The following is a 17,858-nucleotide window of genomic DNA, read 5'->3' as shown; positions in this document are numbered from 1 at the left end:
CCCCCCCCCCCCACCATTTATTAAATAAATTATAGGTAAATCTGCATTATTTTGAGAGTAACAATTTTAAGATTATCTTGCCATGTTCAAGAAAGAAAATAGTCACTTCCGTTCATTAGAACTAATTGCTATGTATTCAATAATGATATTAAAAAAGGTGGGTTATGGCTGTTTAGCTTTTCTGAAGAAAATTTGGTTTGAGCGTGTTTCACAAATAAGTAAATTTAATTAACATCTGTATGTAATGCTTTATTTATGAACTTGAAAGATTGACGAATGTATTATATTCTAAGACAATAAAATATTAACTTTTCTTAGATATAGGTACTTGCTTTTAACTTATCTTAAGTTAATTTTTGCTGTATGATCCTCTTGTAATTGTCGATCTTCTTAATCATGTAAATACTGCGGAGGTTCACTTAGAGACATAAAAAAACCGGAATTTAAGAAGGTGACGTTTGTTTAAATAGAATATAAAATTATAAAATTTAAATTACAAATTTTATTCTCCAGGTTGAGAAAGTTCTTTGGAATGCAGCTAGTCATGAGGAAGGAAGAAGTTTCTGCTTATAAAATAATAAATAATTATTTATAGTAGATAGTAAATTTCAAATTGGTATATTCATAACAATTTTTTGTTTTCACTATTGCATTCTTTTATAAAAAATTATCGTCAAATAGGATATGGCCTGCTCTGGGTAAGTACTGTTAATTTAGCTAAATCATGATTTTCGTATGTGATTGCGCATGATCAATGTGCATGATCCTCTTTTTGTGTTTGTTTTACCTATTTTTTTTGGAAATTCGAATCTGCTTTAGAAATAGGAAATGAAAGATTTAAATTTATAAATGTGTTTTCAAAGCCATTGTGCAGTGTTATGTGAGTGTATGCGTGATCTAACATTTCCTACATATATATGTGACATTCACGTTATAATTTTATAGATATACATATAAAATCTGAATCAAAGAAATCAACTAGAAGAGTGGATGGTCGGCCATATTCTTGTGCAACTACTGATATTTCTTCAGGCAATAATTCTGTTGCGAACACTTTAATTCAATACGACTTTGACGATACTTTGGTAATCAAGGAAGAAATCATTGAAGGTACAGCTTTTGCAATTAAAATACCTTATAAAAAATATAAAAAAACAACTGCATATAACATTTTCTTACATTTTCAGATCAAGAGACAATCACAGTCCAGAAACCGGATAAAAAAAATAAGTCAAAATTTTGTTTCGTAAATATAAAAAAAGATGATGTTTTGGCGGTGAAGTGCAAAATGCTGGCCCTTAAAAATCAGGAAATTTCGGAACCAAACCCGGAAATAAAGTACAAATGCAAAAAGTGTACTCGAATCTATAAAAATAAATCTTATCTGAACTATCATGAAAAATATGAATGTGGCGTCATGCCACAGTTCACTTGTAAATTCTGCGGCCATCTATTTAAACGGAATAGTCACATGAATGAACATATAGATCAGGTGCATCAGAATACAAGCTCAACGAAGTCGGTATTATTAATGCATAAATGCGACATATGTCCTCGAAGTTACATTTGGAGAACTCATTTATCTAGACACAAACGTTTAGTACATGCAGCAGTCAAACCACAATTCATTTGCGATTGCTGCGGATATAAATCGGATCAGAAATCTAACTTGGCGAAACATATGACTACAGTCCACTCACAGATATCGAGAACCAGACATGGATGCGACCAATGTTTGCGAAGTTACACTTGTTTAAGAGGTTTAAATCGACACAAACGTGTACACCACGCAATTGTTTAACCACAATGTGTTTCCGATTTTCACGGCTATAAATTCAATGCAAAATGTCATTTTTTAAGACACATGACTTCACGCCAGCCTAGCTACAAAACTATTTATTACAATCTAGCCATAAATGCAAAGTTTATATGAACATTAACGTTTAGAATATGCAGAAATTAAAGCAACATTTAGTTTCGACGTTTTTGATAACAAAACTTTGTGATAGTAAAACGTAACTTGCGGAGCAAAGACATATTTCTTCAAATCATCATAGTTAGTAATATTTCTTACGCATACGAAACTTTAATCTCTGGAAAATTTGTCATTTTAGGAGAGATAATTCTTTTATGTAATAGATCAAGGATACCTTGAATTACATTTTTTTAAATTCACTACTTACTACTTCACTTTCTGAAATTCCGGACAAGTATGTGAATTTGCCAGGTTGTCAGGAATAATAAGTATAACCTTTTTTTTATTTGAATTTTTTATTCCGTCTATTAAAAATTCTATGTTAGAAATGTTACAAATTCATGATTGTTATCTACAAATATTGAAAGTCGGAAAAAATGCAACATTTTTCAGGGCAACATTCTTCTTTATCAGTTACTTTGTCCTTGCGATATAATTTTATTTAACAATTTCGTCAACACTTTTTCCTTCATTGCATCAAATGGATGTAGAACTTAAATTAATTCTAGTAAAAATCACTTTATTTGTTATTATTCGTTTTGTTTATTATCAGAAATATGTATATAAAAAGCTGTAGATTGTTGACCATTTTCTTTTCGATTTGCAAGCAAGTTTTAAGTACTTAATAATGATATTGAAGAAAGTGGATTATGACTGTTCAACATTTAGGGTGAAAATTTTGTTTGTGTATGTTACAAAAAAGTAAAGTTATAATGCATCTATCATTGTATATATAATATTTACTTTATTTAGGAACTTTAAAGGAGCGAGTAATACGCTATTTCATTGTATGATTTATTATTTACTACAAAGTAATTTGAAATTTTCTATACTACAGTATTATATATTGACGAATTTGTTCCATTGTAAGACAATTAAATACATGTTTCTCAGATTTATACTTTCTTTTAACATAATATCTTACTTTAATTTTTGCTATTTGTGACCATTTTTAAGTCTCATTATTACATTATTTTATTATATATATTCTGCCTAACTTGAATATTTTCTGCTGCAATATAAGGATTAATATCATCGAAAATTTCTATTTGTAACATTCACATTGTAATTTTTTCGATATACATATCAAAAGTGAGTCAACGAAATCAATAGAAACACAGGATGGATGATCATTTTCTTGTATGAACATTTCTTCTGACAATAAGTCTGATGCCACGATACTATAAATAAAATACTCCAAATGAAACTGTAAAAAAGCTATCCTGTGTCATATCCTGCAAAATTTTCAGGTCGAGAGACAATTACAGTCCAGATTCAGAATACAAAATATGATTCATAATTTGGAACCGTGGATATCAGAAAGAATGAGATTTTGGCTCTCAAGTGCAAACCGCGGAACCTAAGGAAGCATAAATTTCAGAAATCAGAACAGAAAATGAAGTACACATACAAAAAGTGTGAACGAAGCTATACCCAAAATAGAGCCTTGAAAAGTCACCAAAAATTTGAATGCGGCGTCAAGCCTCAGTTCAATTGTAAATTCTGCGACAAACATAAGCAACACTTGAATACGTATGTAGTTCCCGTCCAACAAAGAGTAAACAATCGGAAACAATCCATCAATGCTACAAATGTTTCCGAAGTTATACTTGCGTAAAGCTTTAGGTCTACACAATCGTTCAAAGCACGCAGCAGAGAAACCACAATTTATTTGCAATTTTTGTAAATATAAATTAAATATGAAAGGTAGCTTAGTAAAACACATGATCTCACACCACTTACAGACATCAAAAGAAAAGTTTTTTTGCAACAAATGTGCGCGAAGTTACGCATCGTTAAGTGCTTTCAATCAGCACAAACATTTACACCACGCAACGATTAAACAAAAATTGATTTGCGATTTTTGCGAAAATAAAGCAAATGAGAAAGCAGCTTTGTTGAAACACATTATGTCACGCCATAAATTTCTATAGTTCCGACTTTTTGTATATTGAAGAATAAATGGCTGATGATGGTCAAGTAGAATAAAAAAAATCAATAATAGCTAATTTCTAACCCCACTTTGTGTCTCCTCCTACACCTCCCTTTCTCACTTTTTTCATATACAGTGAAACTTTTCTATAGCGCCAATTTTGACGCTGACGATAGGGACATTGAAAAATATTTACTAGATTAGATTTCATTTAAATTTGGAGGAAACATTACATTTTTTATCACTTTTGTCATATATTTTTAAATAATTTACGAAATTACTTCATCCTGGCTCCTTTCATAGATAACTCGGATATCCTTTAAACTTGTTAATAGATCAGATGTTAGCTCTCATACAATTATCATTAAAAAATATTAAACAGTTATCGATGAACAGGTGGTGTCATACTCGTTATCGGCAATGTTGTTTATATTAATATTTTTCACATCATTCTATGATAAATAATAATTTTTTCTCTTTACGGCCAAAATGCTTTACATTTGTATTATGTTATATTTCCTATTTCTATACGCAGATTTGGGATCAATTACAAAAAGTAAGTAAAGTTGGTTCGATGAAAAAAATGTTCATCGGGAAAGTCCACAGGGAATGAGCCTAGGTCCTTCAGATTGCATCAGACCGGCAATCTGACGGACACACTCTTAAGATTAATCAATATTTTAATAATATTGATTTAGACCAAGTAAACAAATAAAATATTAAAATCTTAAACTATTAATAAATTATTAAGTAACACTTGGTTATATCCTTTAATATCAACAGATACGTTTGTAACATGCAACAGGCATACCACAATTTATTTTCAACTATTCTGGCCACAAAACGAATCAGAAACATAACTTTGCAAAAAAAATTACTTCTTGCCATATGTAATGATAGTAATGAACACGAAACATTAAACATCTGGAGATTTATAATATTAGTTCAAAAAACTCATTATTTTAATTTATCTCAAGCAATTCAGTAACAAACTAAGAGAATTATTTGTTCTGTATCACTGTAAGTGTTTGTATACCTTAAATTACTAATTGTGATAATCGGTTCATTCTACTCAACTTTACTTTTAAAATTTCCGGAAGAGTAAATTGACTCTCCGTGGATGACGATATAAATAACTTTAATGTTTATCTTTTCTGACAAATTTGTTTTCATGTATATCACAAATAAGTAAGGTTAGTTAACTTCTATGTAAAATACCTTCTATCTATACTATGCAAAAGCGAGTAATAAGTTATTTGACCTGTATGGAAAATTATTGTATTTACTGCTATAATATTATACACTAACGTGTGGATTCTGTTCGGAGACAATAAAATAACCATTTGTTTTTTTAATTTCATATAATTATTTTATTTGTTTACAGCATGATACCCGTGTAATTTTCCATCTTCTTAATGATCTAAATAGAGAAGGAATTCACCTGAAATCAAAATAACAGACATATTAATGCGTTTTTAAAAAATTTTATAACGTTACCCAATGAAAATTGAATATTTTGTTTTTTCTGGTCAAGAAGTTTCTTAAGATTTCAACTAGTTTCGAGCAAACGATAAATTTTTGGATATAAAATGTGAAATTAGGTCTTACAACAGATGGAAAATTTTATACTGATATATTTATGACATTCTCCCAATCTTAATATTACATTTTTAGACATGAAAATTCTGTCCATGTGAGTATAGTTTACCGTAGGTAACTACTGTTATCATTTAAGTAAAGGTTTACTGCACAATCTACTCTTTATATTCATCCTACCTTTTATTTATTTTTTTTATTCGAATCTTCTTTTGGAATATAAAACAAAAGATTTAAAATTACCTACAAAATATGTTATCAAAGCCATTGAGTACTGTAATGTGATTGTGTATGAGGCATTAATTAAATCTGTATATGCTGCAAGGTAAGGAATCAAATCATCGGATCACGCTGTTAGTAACTAACATGTTTTAATTTTCTAGGTCTACAGGCAAAGAGTCAATCGAAGAAATCAACAGAAAAACAGTATGGTGGGCCACATCCTGGTGGTTTAACTATAAAGGAAGGAATCATTTAAAGTATGACTATTTGAATAAGAATATACTAAATGAAGCTATAGAAAACAATCGCATATTAAATTGTTATTAAATTTTTAGATCCAGGGATAATTGCACTCCAGAAAGAAAATAAATCAAGGAAGTCAACATTTTGTACCGTATATATAAACGATGATAACATTTTTCAGGAAATTTAAGCATCAGGACAGGAAAAGAAGCATTATATTCTTCAGATGAATATAAAATTTCAAAAGATTCATCAGTCAAACCAAAATTTATTCGAAAGTAATATGGCTAAAGAGCGAATCGGAAAAGTCACGTGCCAAAACACATTACTACTTGTCACTCAAAGACATCGAAAACAAGGCATAATTGTAACAAATTTTCACGAAGTTATGCTTCGTTAAGTTCTTTAAATCAGCACAAATGTTCAGTCCACTCAGAATTTAAACCAGAATTTATTTGCGACTATTGCGGCCACAAAACGAATCGGAAAAGTTGCGTGTCACTACACATTACTTCACACAATCTGAAGTAATAATAACGGACTCAAAACATTAAATATTAGGAATTTTCTAATATTTGTTGAAAATAATTTATGTTAAAAATTGTTTGTGTCATCATTAAATATAATTAGTATGTATATGTTTCACTGTAAATAAATTCCCATTTCTCCGTTGTGATTAGTCTTTTATTTTTAAATCGGTACAAAATGTAGAGCAGAATTCTTTTGTAAGTGAAATAGCCCCTATATCAACGTGTATGAAACGTTAAAATAAACTTAAAAGAGAAAATGAAATGTACTAAAATATTGAATGAAGGTTCACATGAAGCTATAGTAATGTTATCTATAGTTGGAGAAACTGAAAAGGCTTGGAATTATAGGACAATGACCAATAAAATTATTCAATGAATGGAAAATTTTAATTCGAATTTTTGTGATTTTCTAGATAAATCAAAGAGCGATTGGGACGAATCAATAATAGTGCCATCCGGGGAATATCAAGAAGAGAAAAACACTTTTAGAACAATTTTAGGACACCACAAGGAACTCCAAAATCTACCATTTAAAAATAATGAAACGAATTTTGCTGATTTTACTGAAATTAAATATAGTATTGACGAAACTTTGCATATCAAGGAAGAAAATATTGAAGGTATGACCATATTTATAATTAAAATATTTTAAATAAAACTATAAAATAGAAAGTTCCGAAATACATTTTATTAAATTTTTAGTTGAAGCGATTGCAGGTCAAGAATATTTTAGAGAATATGAGGCAAAATTGTGTAACGCAGGTATAAAAGAAACTGATAATTCTACTGATAACAGCAAACTTCTGACCCATGAGAAGAATAATATTCAGAAATCAGAACAGGAACCGGAAAAGAAATACAAATGTAAAAAGTGTGCCCGCAGCTATAATTGGAAAAGGAATTTGCATCTTCATCAGAAATTTGAGTGTGGCGTCAGGCCACGGTTCAGATGTAAATTCTGCGGCAAACGATTTCCGTTGAAAAGTATCATGTATCGCCACAAATGTTTTCAAAGTTACAGTTTGTTGAGAGATTTAAGTCGACGTAAATATTTAAAACATGCAGCAGTCATACAGGAGAGTACAACTGCTCACATTTCTCCGGGCAATAGCTCTGGTGCCAAGACTTTAATTAAATACGACCTTGACGATACTTTAGAAATCAAGGAAGAGCTCATCGAAGGTATATCTATTTTATATGAAGTATCCTTCATGGAAGTTTAAAAAAGCAATTGAATGTTAAATTTCTTTAAATTTTCAGATCCAGTGGCAATTACGGTGAATAAACAAAATAAATCCAATGAGTCAACATTTTGTACCGTATATATAAAAGAAGATGATATTTTGGAGGTAGAGCCCATACTTCAGACTCTACAAAAGCAGGAAAATCAGGAATCAGAAAACAAAAAGAAGTACACGTGCGATAAGTGTACCCGCACCTATAAAACAAAAAAAACTTTGATTGAACACCTAAAATACAGTTGCGACGTGAAGCCCAGGGTTATATGTAATTTTTGCGCTAAACTATTTAAACGGAAATCTGACATGAATGAACATGTGCGTCGCATGCACCAGAAGAGAAATATTGGAGATTCAGCGTTATTTGCTATACTTCAAGGAAACACTTCTGACTAAGGACCCAAGGGCCTAACGCCCCGTCAGTTCCGTCGTGACGAGCCGTCGGGAAAGCACGCGGAAAACCCTTCGTTCATAGCTTTTTATCATTTCACACTTTTAGAATTTTTAGACTGAGGATAATGAATAGTTGGGACTGCTACCTTTTTATTAATAATTTAGTAATGTTTTAGTAGTTAGAGTTACTAATACTTAAGCCAATTGTACCACTATTTGATTTTTCTGAAAAATAAAAGTAGGTGGCGTAACTATTTTACTTTTTATCTTTGTTGGTACGACTGAGAATGCAACAAAGGTACCAACATACCTACAGTAAAATGAGGGAGACCATTTAGACGTGGCCGACATAACTCGCTGTTTCGAAGGAACATATAAGAAATTATAAAATTTAACGAGTTTTAAGTTTCACAGGAAATCAGAACCTACAGGCATCTGCAATTAGAAAGATCCCATTTAGCTTATAGGGATATAATTTTTTGGAACATCTTATCAGCTGAAGTGGCATCAGCGTCTCTAAGACGTCCTAACAAAAATGCCCGCGTGCCCACTGGGATCTTTTTAATTTCGATTTCAATTGTAGTGACAGCTATTTTAATTAGCCCCTTTAACAACAAGAAAACAGTCCTAGCATAGGCTTGAATAACTGTATTAGTAAGTTCAACTACCTACAGATAGTGGGTTTGATCAACTGAAGTAGTTAGTCTAGCTAATTAGATAGTAAAAACAAATAACCGTGCCCCAAATAACCAAAATAGTTCTCAAAACTAAATAAATAGCAGTACCATTATTTACTAACTACATTCATTTTCCTGACAATATTATTTGTTGTCCCAACTAATCTTTTCTTTTAGTATACGGTTTCCTTTTGTTCAATGCTCAATTCAGATTTATTCAGCTGAATTCATTTTGTCTTCAAACACTCAGTCATGTACCTTTTTGACTCAATATATCGGACAGTCGCTTTAAAATAAAGTATTATTTCCTTGGCTTTTATTTAAGCTGCCGCGTGACTCTCTCATATCAAACAAGAAATCCAAGAAGTCGGTACACAGTAAAAAAAAGTTTTCAGAATGATACCGAAATCAATATCATTTTAATATGCAACACAAATGATACCGAATTGAAGAGCATTTTGATCGGCCGCAGAGAATGATCGAATTTTGAGATTATTATGATCTGATTTGGGATCATGTAAGAAGTCAAGCCAAGATGGCTGACGTTCTTACAATGCTTCAGCTCATATTCAAGCTTTTTATGGTTTCTGATCGTGCAGTGTACTTGAAAAGTTGAAAAACTAACGAAATATGATATTAGAAGATATCACCTGTTAAGTGTAGTTGTCACTTGCGTGCGGTTAGATACCATTTTTAGGTTATGTCGTTATGACACCAGCGCCAATAGTTGGTGGTCATTTTGTTTAGTTTGACAAATGAACCAAAAAAGTAGATCAAATTGATTCGAATGGAAAATCATTATGATCTTGAGAGCCAAATAATCGCTGGAGCAAAATGCTCTGCAACAGAATTGATCTTTTTTTACTGTGTATTGATTCATAATTGTGATAAATCTTCTCGAAGCTACAGTTTGCTCAAAATTTTAAATCGGGATACGCTTTTCGACCACTCAGAATTTAAACTACAATTTATTTGTGACTATCGTGTCTCACTGAAAAAATGGTTATTTTGGCCGACTATTCAGTTTGTAAGATATGATAGTGCTATTTTATTAGTTGGGACAACCATTTACTTAGTTGCTGATACTAACGGAATAGTCACGACATCTAATGGAATTGTTGTACCCACTAATAAAATAGGAGTATCAACTAATAAAATAGCAGTATGATATATCTACATGCGTCGATTATCGGTAACACAGGCCCACAAAAAGAAAAAAGTATCCTGAAAAGATCACCAGACAGGTCTATTCTTATGTATTTTTCGTCGCTGAATCCGACTCAGAAGTCAGATTCGGGGGTTTCTCAGTTATTTTTCAAGAAAAATGCAAAAAAAATGGTTTTTTATGGTTTCAAATAAAAAATTGGTTAAGAAATTAAAGTATCACGTACATTTTACCAGACAGGTGTATTCTTATGTATTTTTCGTCTCTGAATGCGAATCCGAAGTCAGATTAGGGGGTACGGGATATTTTATTTTCTTAACAATTTTTTTATTATAAACCATAAAAAAAATGTTTTTTGTATTTTTCTCGAAAAGTAACTGGGAAACTCCCAAATCTGACTTCGGATTCGGATTCAGCGAGGAAAAATAAATAAGAATACAATGGTCTGGTGATCTGCTCAGGATACCTTTTTCTTTTTGTGGGCCTGTGTAATATTTTAAATAAAGTATGACGTATTACTTAATTAAGGTTTGATATACTTGAGGGGTAAGATCCACAGTCCCACCTAGCTAACTATAAACAGAAATAGAACGTATCCCACATAAAAAAATATAATAAAAAGGAGGTGTTTCGGGTTTCCATGTATGCAAAACTATGAACATTACAGTAGTTTTGCATATGATTGAAACCCGAAACACTGCCTTTTTGTTATGATGCATCATCGTGAACCCATTCAATTTATTATTAAAGAATAATATAAAACATCAGTCACATAACCCCGTCAAGTGATATTATAAGCAGAGCCTGATCCTCACTATTTTAAAAATCTTTTTGCTATCAATTAATGTCACATGGTATATGAAATATGGACACTCCTGCATAAATGGAAATTATTGTTGCTTAGTAATAAAGATTTTTTGTTTCTTTCGCCTAAGTGGCATGATAGAAGCTTCATATTTTCTTGAATTATTGACCCTCTCCTGTAAAAATTAATTGGTATGACTTATGGCTCTATGCATCTGGATGGACAATATAATACATCATTTATTTACTATATAGAAGCAAGTAATTACTTATTTGAGCTTCATGATTGTTTATTTACGATAAAAAATCATTACGTTACCTACCATAAAGTTGTACATAGCTGAATGGTTTCTATTACGAGAAAAACAATAATTTTTCCAAGATTTCTATATTTTCCTATAACTGAATATCCTGTCATCCTTTTTTTATCGTTGATCTTCTCATTTATGTAAATAGTATGGGGGTCCGCCTTTAAAGAAAATAACAAAATTTTAAGTGCGTAAAATATTTTAATATTATATCAAATTATAACATGCAAATAACAATGTTGATTCTTCGAGCTCGATGCAGTTCTTCCGAATGCAAATAGGATTTATGGCTGATGGAAAACGTTTATTAATAAATTAATTACATTCTTTTAATCTCAATACTACATTCTTATATCATGTAAATTCTGTCCAAATAGAATATGGTCTGTGGTGGTTCCTATTACTTTCAATTAAGTCCAGATGTAATGCATGATCTTTTTTCTATGAAACCAAAGAGTTATATTTATAAAATTGCTTTTTGTAAGCTTTACTTTGTAATTTTCTAGATCAACATAATTCCAAGAAAAAATCAAAGAAATCAGCAGAAAGGTTATATGGTGGACCGTATTCTTTTACTGGAATTTATTTTGAAGATAATTCTGATGCCAATACTTTAACTAGAATTGTATACGACAATGACGAATCTTTGGATATCAAGGAAGAAATCATCCAAGGTGTGACTTATAATTTAAATATCTCTATTAATGCTATAAAAAAGCCATCGCATATTTAATTTTGTTACACTTTTAGTTCCAGAGATAATGAGAGTCCAGAAATGGAATAGATCATACGAGTCAAAATTTTATACTAAAGATATTGTAAGAAAAAATGAGATTTTAAAGGTTAGGCCCAAACTGCAGACGCGGAAGAAGCAGGCAATTCAGGAATCAAAACCGAAAATGAAATACACGTGCAACAAGTGTGCGCGAAGCTATTCCCGGAAAGGAACTTTGAATTATCATCAAAAATTTGAATGCGGCGTCAGTCCTCAGTTCTCATGTAAATTCTGCGGCAAACCATTTAAGCGGAAAAATTGCATGAACGTACATATAGATCGCGTACATCAGAAAACAAAATCAAAAAAATCGGAATTGCGGTATAAATGCGATCAGTGTTGGCGAAGTTACAGTTGGCCAAGAGGTTTAACTCGACACAAACTTTTTATACATAATGGAGCCAAACCACAATTTACTTGCGATCATTGCGGATATAAATCGGAACAAAAATGGATCTTGGTAAAACACATTACTTCATGCCATCTAAATTATTAATAACGTACACCGAAACATTACATTTTAGGAAGTTTCTAATATTGGTTAAAGTAACTCATTATTTTGCACCATATGTATTCGAAATAACATTTTGAACTGGCTGCTTGAATGTTAGGTTAAATACACGAGTAATCACGTTATTTATTATGTAAGATTTATTATTTACTATATAAAGCTATTGCATTTGCTATTCTATAAATGTATGCATTGACGAATGTATTCAATTCTGAGTCAATAAAATAATCATTTTCATAAAGTTAAGATACTTTCTTTTAACTTAATATTTAATTTTCCGAAGGAAAAGGCCCAATTTGTCATTATGGAGTTACGTATGGGGACATATAGCTTTATAATTTCTCGGTATTTTATGTCCAGGATTAATCTTATAGGTTGAAAAACGAATCACCCAGGAACCTTAGCAGTTGAAACTTCCAAAATCCGCTTTCAAATAAGAAAGTTTTCGAACCACCAAAGGAGAGAGTGTTCCCGTTCCTTGCAGAACGTAACATAAATCAATTTAATTTTCACTGTTGTAATTCTTTTGTACATTTTTAAAATCTCAATAGGGGAGCGTGGGGTATGTTGTCAGTGTGGGGCATGGTGTCATTTACAAAAAATGCCCGCGTTTGTTGATTTTAATATTAGTTTTTTGCATAAAATGGCTTGTTTGTTTGAAAAAATAATTTTGTGATGAAATTTTTCTTTAAAATACGTGTCAGAATGATCATTACGAAACAAAAGTTTTGAAGATAACATGTGATTAAGTCTTTGGCAGAAATTAAGTACTTATAGCTTATTTTGAAATATTTGAAGCATGCGAAATTTTAAATTCTAATAGGTGAAGTATTTCTTTGAACTTCTAGTATCATAAATTGAACTGAGTTTATATTTATTAAAAACCGAAAGGATCATGTTCACGTTTTATTTCTTTGAAACAGATAATCATTTAAAATTCGTCATAATAAGCTACATATATAAAAAATTGTAGTTATATAGATTATAAATGTATTTTCATTCCCATTTAAAATTTTCTATTAAAATATACTTGAAAGGATTCTCTTTTGATAGAAACTGGCACAAATTTTGAGCGTATAATCTGCAAATATTAAAACTTATTCTTAAGAAGCTGCTAATTATAATTACTCATTTTAAGCACACTTCAAGCAATTCTCTTTATTTAATAGGGTGGTCCTAATTACATGTGTTGAACAATAACTCAATCAATATGATTTCTAATATTATTGATCAATGCCTGTTTTGATTTATGTCTTTGGACTCTTTCGGTGAGCAAGAAAACTGTTAAAGGCAATTGCAGATATTTACACGCTGACTAGAATTTTCAAGGAGTAAGAGGTTATAACGAGGTTCTGCGACGCACTTTACTTTGATTGGTAAGAAAACATTTATTTAGTGTTAATCATGTCTCGAGTAATTGTTCTTCATTACATTATACTCTTAAGGATTATTATATTGTACACTTTTTATTCTACAATGCTCATATTATTTAAATAAGCCAGCAGTATTGAGAGGGACACCATTGCCCCATGGTATGGGGTACGTTGACCGAAATCCAAGATCAACGAATTAATTAAATATCAAATAATAACGTAGTTAAAAAAGGGTTTCGTGCAATGACATATGTAACCGGATAATTGAAGCATCTCACCAAAAAATACACACATCAAAATCACATTTAAATTATAATTTGCAGGACATTTCATTCAAAACCCGGCACCATGCACCACTCTACCATACTAAATTATTTTTTGAAGTTAATTACTAACAAACTAATGGGTTTATTGCATGATCTTTCCTTTTTGTTTTTCCTATATTATCTTTTCTGAACATTCGAATCTCTTTTAGAAATACGAAACGAAAGCTTTAATTATATAAAATATGTCTTCCAAGCCACAAGGTAGTATAATGTGATTAAATATGGGTTATAAATTAAAATCATATGTGCTGCAAGACAAGGATTCAAATCATCAACAGTTGCTGTTTGTAACTTTCATGTTGTAACGTTCTAGATCAACGTAAGTTCAAGTGTAAGTCGAAGAGATCAACAGAAAGACAGGATGTTGGGTCAAATTCTTGTACAACTACTTATCTTTTTTCTGGCAATAAGTCTGGTGCCAAGACTTTAATTGAATATGACAGTGATGAAACTTTGGAAATCAAAGAAGAAGTCATCCAAGGTATGACTATTAAAATTAAAATGCCTCAATTAGAACTATAAAAAATAATCATATACTTAATTTTGTTAAATTTTCAGATCCAACGACAATCATTTGCCAAAAAGGGAATCAAGCAAATGAGTCGAAATTTTGTACCTTTTATATAAGAGCCGATAATTTTTTGGAGGTTACGCGCAAACCGAAGACCCTAAAGAAGCAGAAAAGTCAGGAATCGAAACCAAATAAGAAATATACATGCAACAAGTGTGCGCGAAGCTATGCCCGGAAAGGAACTTTGACTGCTCATCAAAAATTCGAATGCGGCGTCAGTCCTCAGTTCAGATGTGAATTTTGCGGCAAACTATTCAAATGGAAAAGTGACATGAATGTACATGTAGATCGCGTGCATCGCAAGAAAAGACCAACGACGTCGATATTAATGCATAAATGCGACAAATGTTCTCAAAGTTACAGATTCTCAGGTTCCTTAAATCGACATAAACGTTTAGAACACGCAGCAGTCAAACCACAATTCAGCTGCGATGTTTGCGAGTACAAAAGTAAACGCAAATCTAACTTGTCAAGTCATATTATTTTAAAACATTTAAATAAGTCATAAGTGTTATGCGCGCAAAACTTCAATCCTCACGAGAAACTTTCATACTAATTGAAAAAGTTTATTTGTGCATTACATTATAATTAATTGCATATCTTAAATTACTTCCTTCAAAATTACTATATAATACTCGATTTTTTTTCGGTTGTTGAAGGTTGATGGCTCATAAGGCAATGTTATTTCTTTCAAAAAGTTATAAAAAAAGTACTTTAAACTTTTTTCTGATATGCGTTATTATTGGAATATTTGATAAAATATGAATAAATTTAATTTTCAGTTCTAATAAATAATCAATGGGTGTGTCAATCAACAGAAGGAACATATTAAGGCAGTTGCCGTGCCAAAAGTCAGATATCTGGTAAAAATAGTTTTTATATGATTTTAAGAATGAAAATTTTAGAACTGATGTAATTTCAAACAAGGCATTATTTTTTATGAAACATGTTAAAATTCACAACAAAAAAAAAACATTAATTTGAACCATGTTTTTTCAAAATGAATTTCTTGGGACCGTCACTTCTTACCAATTTTTGTAAAATGATTGCACTTTAATAAATGACAAGTTATTTTTTCGGTAATAACATTCTCTACAACTCTACTGTTTCCAATTTTGAAAGTGAGTTTTTCTATGGCTTAAATTGTTAGAACAATTTTTTTTTCAAGAAAACGTTTTTAAAACAAATATTTATATTTTAAAAATTGGAAACAGTAGAGCAAAAAACATGGTTAAGATTAATGTTTTTTTTGTCGTTAAAAATTTTAACATTTTTCATAAAAAATCACGTTTTTTTTTAAATGATATCATTTATAATCTTTTGATTCTTAACATTATAGAAAAACTGCTTTTTCATGCTTTTTCATGCCGATTCATACGATTTTTATTAATTGATAGTTATCAATATTTTACATTATTTAATTACTTTATTCATATTACAGTTTAATTATTCATGATTCGTTGACAGCATTATATCTTATCGATCATGGTTAGTTATTATGCCATGCAGGATTTTTTTTACCTTTTAGCCTATTTCAAGCTTTTATACGTCATGTAATATAAAAACGTAAAATATTTATTACTATCTTCCAGTGATTGATTTTAAAGGAAAAAGTTTGATGAGAAATATTTTCTTCTTATTATTTGATATGTATGATTTTCTATTTACGAAAAAAAATTATATTATCTACTATAATATTATATATTTTCTATTCCTTGAGAATAAATGATCATTTGTCTAAGATTTAGATACTTTCTTTAACATGATATGTGACCGTCCACGAAAAAAGAGACCTAACGCGCGGTAGCTTCATTTTACAGGAGGAGCGATTAAAGAAGTGGTCCAAGACAGAACTCCATTAGATAGCCTCACTTTGCAGTTGAATAAAAATTCGAATCATTCAGGTATAGGAATAATATTATTTTATTATTACATGATCCTCTTAAATTATTCAGTCTACCTTTAAATCATTTTTTATAAATTTTTTATTATTTTAACCTAAAGCTCCTTTAGAAATAGAAAACGAAGGATTTAAACCTACATAAAAAATATTTCCTCAAAGCCATTGGGTAGTGTAATGTGATTGTGTATGGGAATTAATTAAATCTATAGTTGCTGCAAGATAAGGATTCAAATCATCGTAAATTTGCTACTTGTATCTAACATTTTTTAATTTTCCAGGTCTAGAGGCCAAGAGTAAATCAAAGAAATCATCAGGAAGACAGGCTCGCGGCCAACGTCCTCATAAAACTACTCAGATTTCTTCTGACAAAAATTCTACAACCAAGATTTTAATTGAATACGACGCTGATGAAACTTTGAATATCAAGGAAGAATTTATCCAAGGTATGATCCTTAATGGTTTTTAAATGAAAATTTAAGAAATAAATTGCCTATTACATTCTGTTCAATTTTCAGATCCAGGGTCAATCACAGCCAATAAAGAGAATGAATCAAATGAATCATAACTTTTTAATATACATAAAAAAAGATGACATTTTGCGAAAAGTGTGCCCGCAGCTATAAAAGGAAAAGAACTTTAAATGAGCACCTAAGATACAGGCGTAACGTTAAGCCCCAGTTCTTATGTAAATTTTGCCCTAAGCTTTTTTTTACGAAAAACTGACATGAATGCCCGTATACGCCGCATGCATCACAATACAAACTCAAAAAAGTCAGTACTAATGCAAATTGCAACAAATGTGCTCGAAGTTACGCTTGTTTAAGTAATTTAAATAGGCATAAAAATGTGCAACATGCAGCAGTCAAACCTCCATTTATTTACGATTATTGTGGCTACAGAGTGAATCGAAAAAGTTACGTGTTAAGCCACATTATTCTTGTCACTTATAAACATCCAAAAGAAGGCATAATGATCACAGATTTTGACTTCTTCAGTATAACATGCAAAAATACACCGTATTAGACTTTGGAAAAAATATACAACGTAAGCTACATGACACCGTCAAGTGAGAGTAGAAACAGAGCCTGTGGCTTCTTATTTTTTAAATATTTTCGCTGGTAATTAATATCATGGTAAATCAAATATGGAAACTTCTGTATAAATAAATATTATCCATGTACAGTATTAAAAATTTTCTGTTCCTTGCGTGTAACACCCGTTAATGAAATGAGTCACAAAAAATAATTACGTATTATTTTAAAAATTGCCATTTTTGTGGCTTACGGCTCTATCCATCAAGATCGTGAATATACCA

General features: G+C 30.7%; 3 protein-coding genes across 3 annotated transcripts; all 3 read left to right on the top strand.

The window, feature by feature from the left end:
• The first annotated feature begins 953 nt into the window (after nt 1–953).
• Nucleotides 954–2,415, top strand: LOC117168021 (zinc finger protein 502-like). Its single transcript, XM_033353339.1, has 2 exons — nt 954–1,110; nt 1,188–2,415. Exon 2 carries the CDS (start codon nt 1,289–1,291, stop codon nt 1,799–1,801), a length of 513 nt encoding a protein of 170 aa, XP_033209230.1. The 5' UTR covers nt 954–1,110; nt 1,188–1,288; the 3' UTR covers nt 1,802–2,415.
• A 3,404-nt stretch (nt 2,416–5,819) lies between these two features.
• LOC117182827 (zinc finger protein 354A-like) lies at nt 5,820–12,543 on the top strand. The gene is made up of 6 exons (XM_033375935.1): nt 5,820–5,829; nt 6,913–7,119; nt 7,202–7,681; nt 7,760–7,848; nt 11,591–11,758; nt 11,835–12,543. The coding sequence occupies exons 1-5, from the start codon at nt 5,820–5,822 to the stop codon at nt 11,699–11,701; spliced, it is 897 nt and encodes a 298-aa protein (XP_033231826.1). The 3' UTR covers nt 11,702–11,758; nt 11,835–12,543.
• A 1,708-nt stretch (nt 12,544–14,251) lies between these two features.
• Nucleotides 14,252–15,568, top strand: LOC117182826 (zinc finger protein 718-like). The gene is made up of 3 exons (XM_033375934.1): nt 14,252–14,270; nt 14,383–14,550; nt 14,628–15,568. Exons 1-3 carry the CDS (start codon nt 14,252–14,254, stop codon nt 15,146–15,148), a joined length of 708 nt encoding a protein of 235 aa, XP_033231825.1. The 3' UTR covers nt 15,149–15,568.
• The last annotated feature ends 2,290 nt before the right edge of the window (nt 15,569–17,858 follow it).

Source organism: Belonocnema kinseyi, chromosome 2 (assembly GCF_010883055.1).
Source record: "Belonocnema kinseyi isolate 2016_QV_RU_SX_M_011 chromosome 2, B_treatae_v1, whole genome shotgun sequence".
Taxonomy (NCBI): Eukaryota; Metazoa; Arthropoda; class Insecta; order Hymenoptera; family Cynipidae; genus Belonocnema; species Belonocnema kinseyi.
The sequence above is the reverse complement of the archived record's forward strand: the minus strand, read 5'-3'. Positions and strand labels throughout refer to the sequence as shown.

Excerpts from the sequence above, each read along its gene's own strand:
- LOC117182826 (XM_033375934.1), top strand. Across the intron at positions 14,551-14,627 it reads CAAAGAAGAAGTCATCCAAG|ATCCAACGACAATCATTTGC; the intron begins GTATGACTATTA and ends TTAAATTTTCAG.
- LOC117168021 (XM_033353339.1), top strand. The coding sequence starts at position 1,289 with ATGCTGGCCCTTAAAAATCAGGAAATTTCGGAACCAAACCCGGAAATA.
- LOC117182827 (XM_033375935.1), top strand. Across the intron at positions 7,682-7,759 it reads CAAGGAAGAGCTCATCGAAG|ATCCAGTGGCAATTACGGTG; the intron begins GTATATCTATTT and ends TTAAATTTTCAG. Across the intron at positions 7,849-11,590 it reads AAGAAGATGATATTTTGGAG|ATCAACATAATTCCAAGAAA; the intron begins GTAGAGCCCATA and ends GTAATTTTCTAG.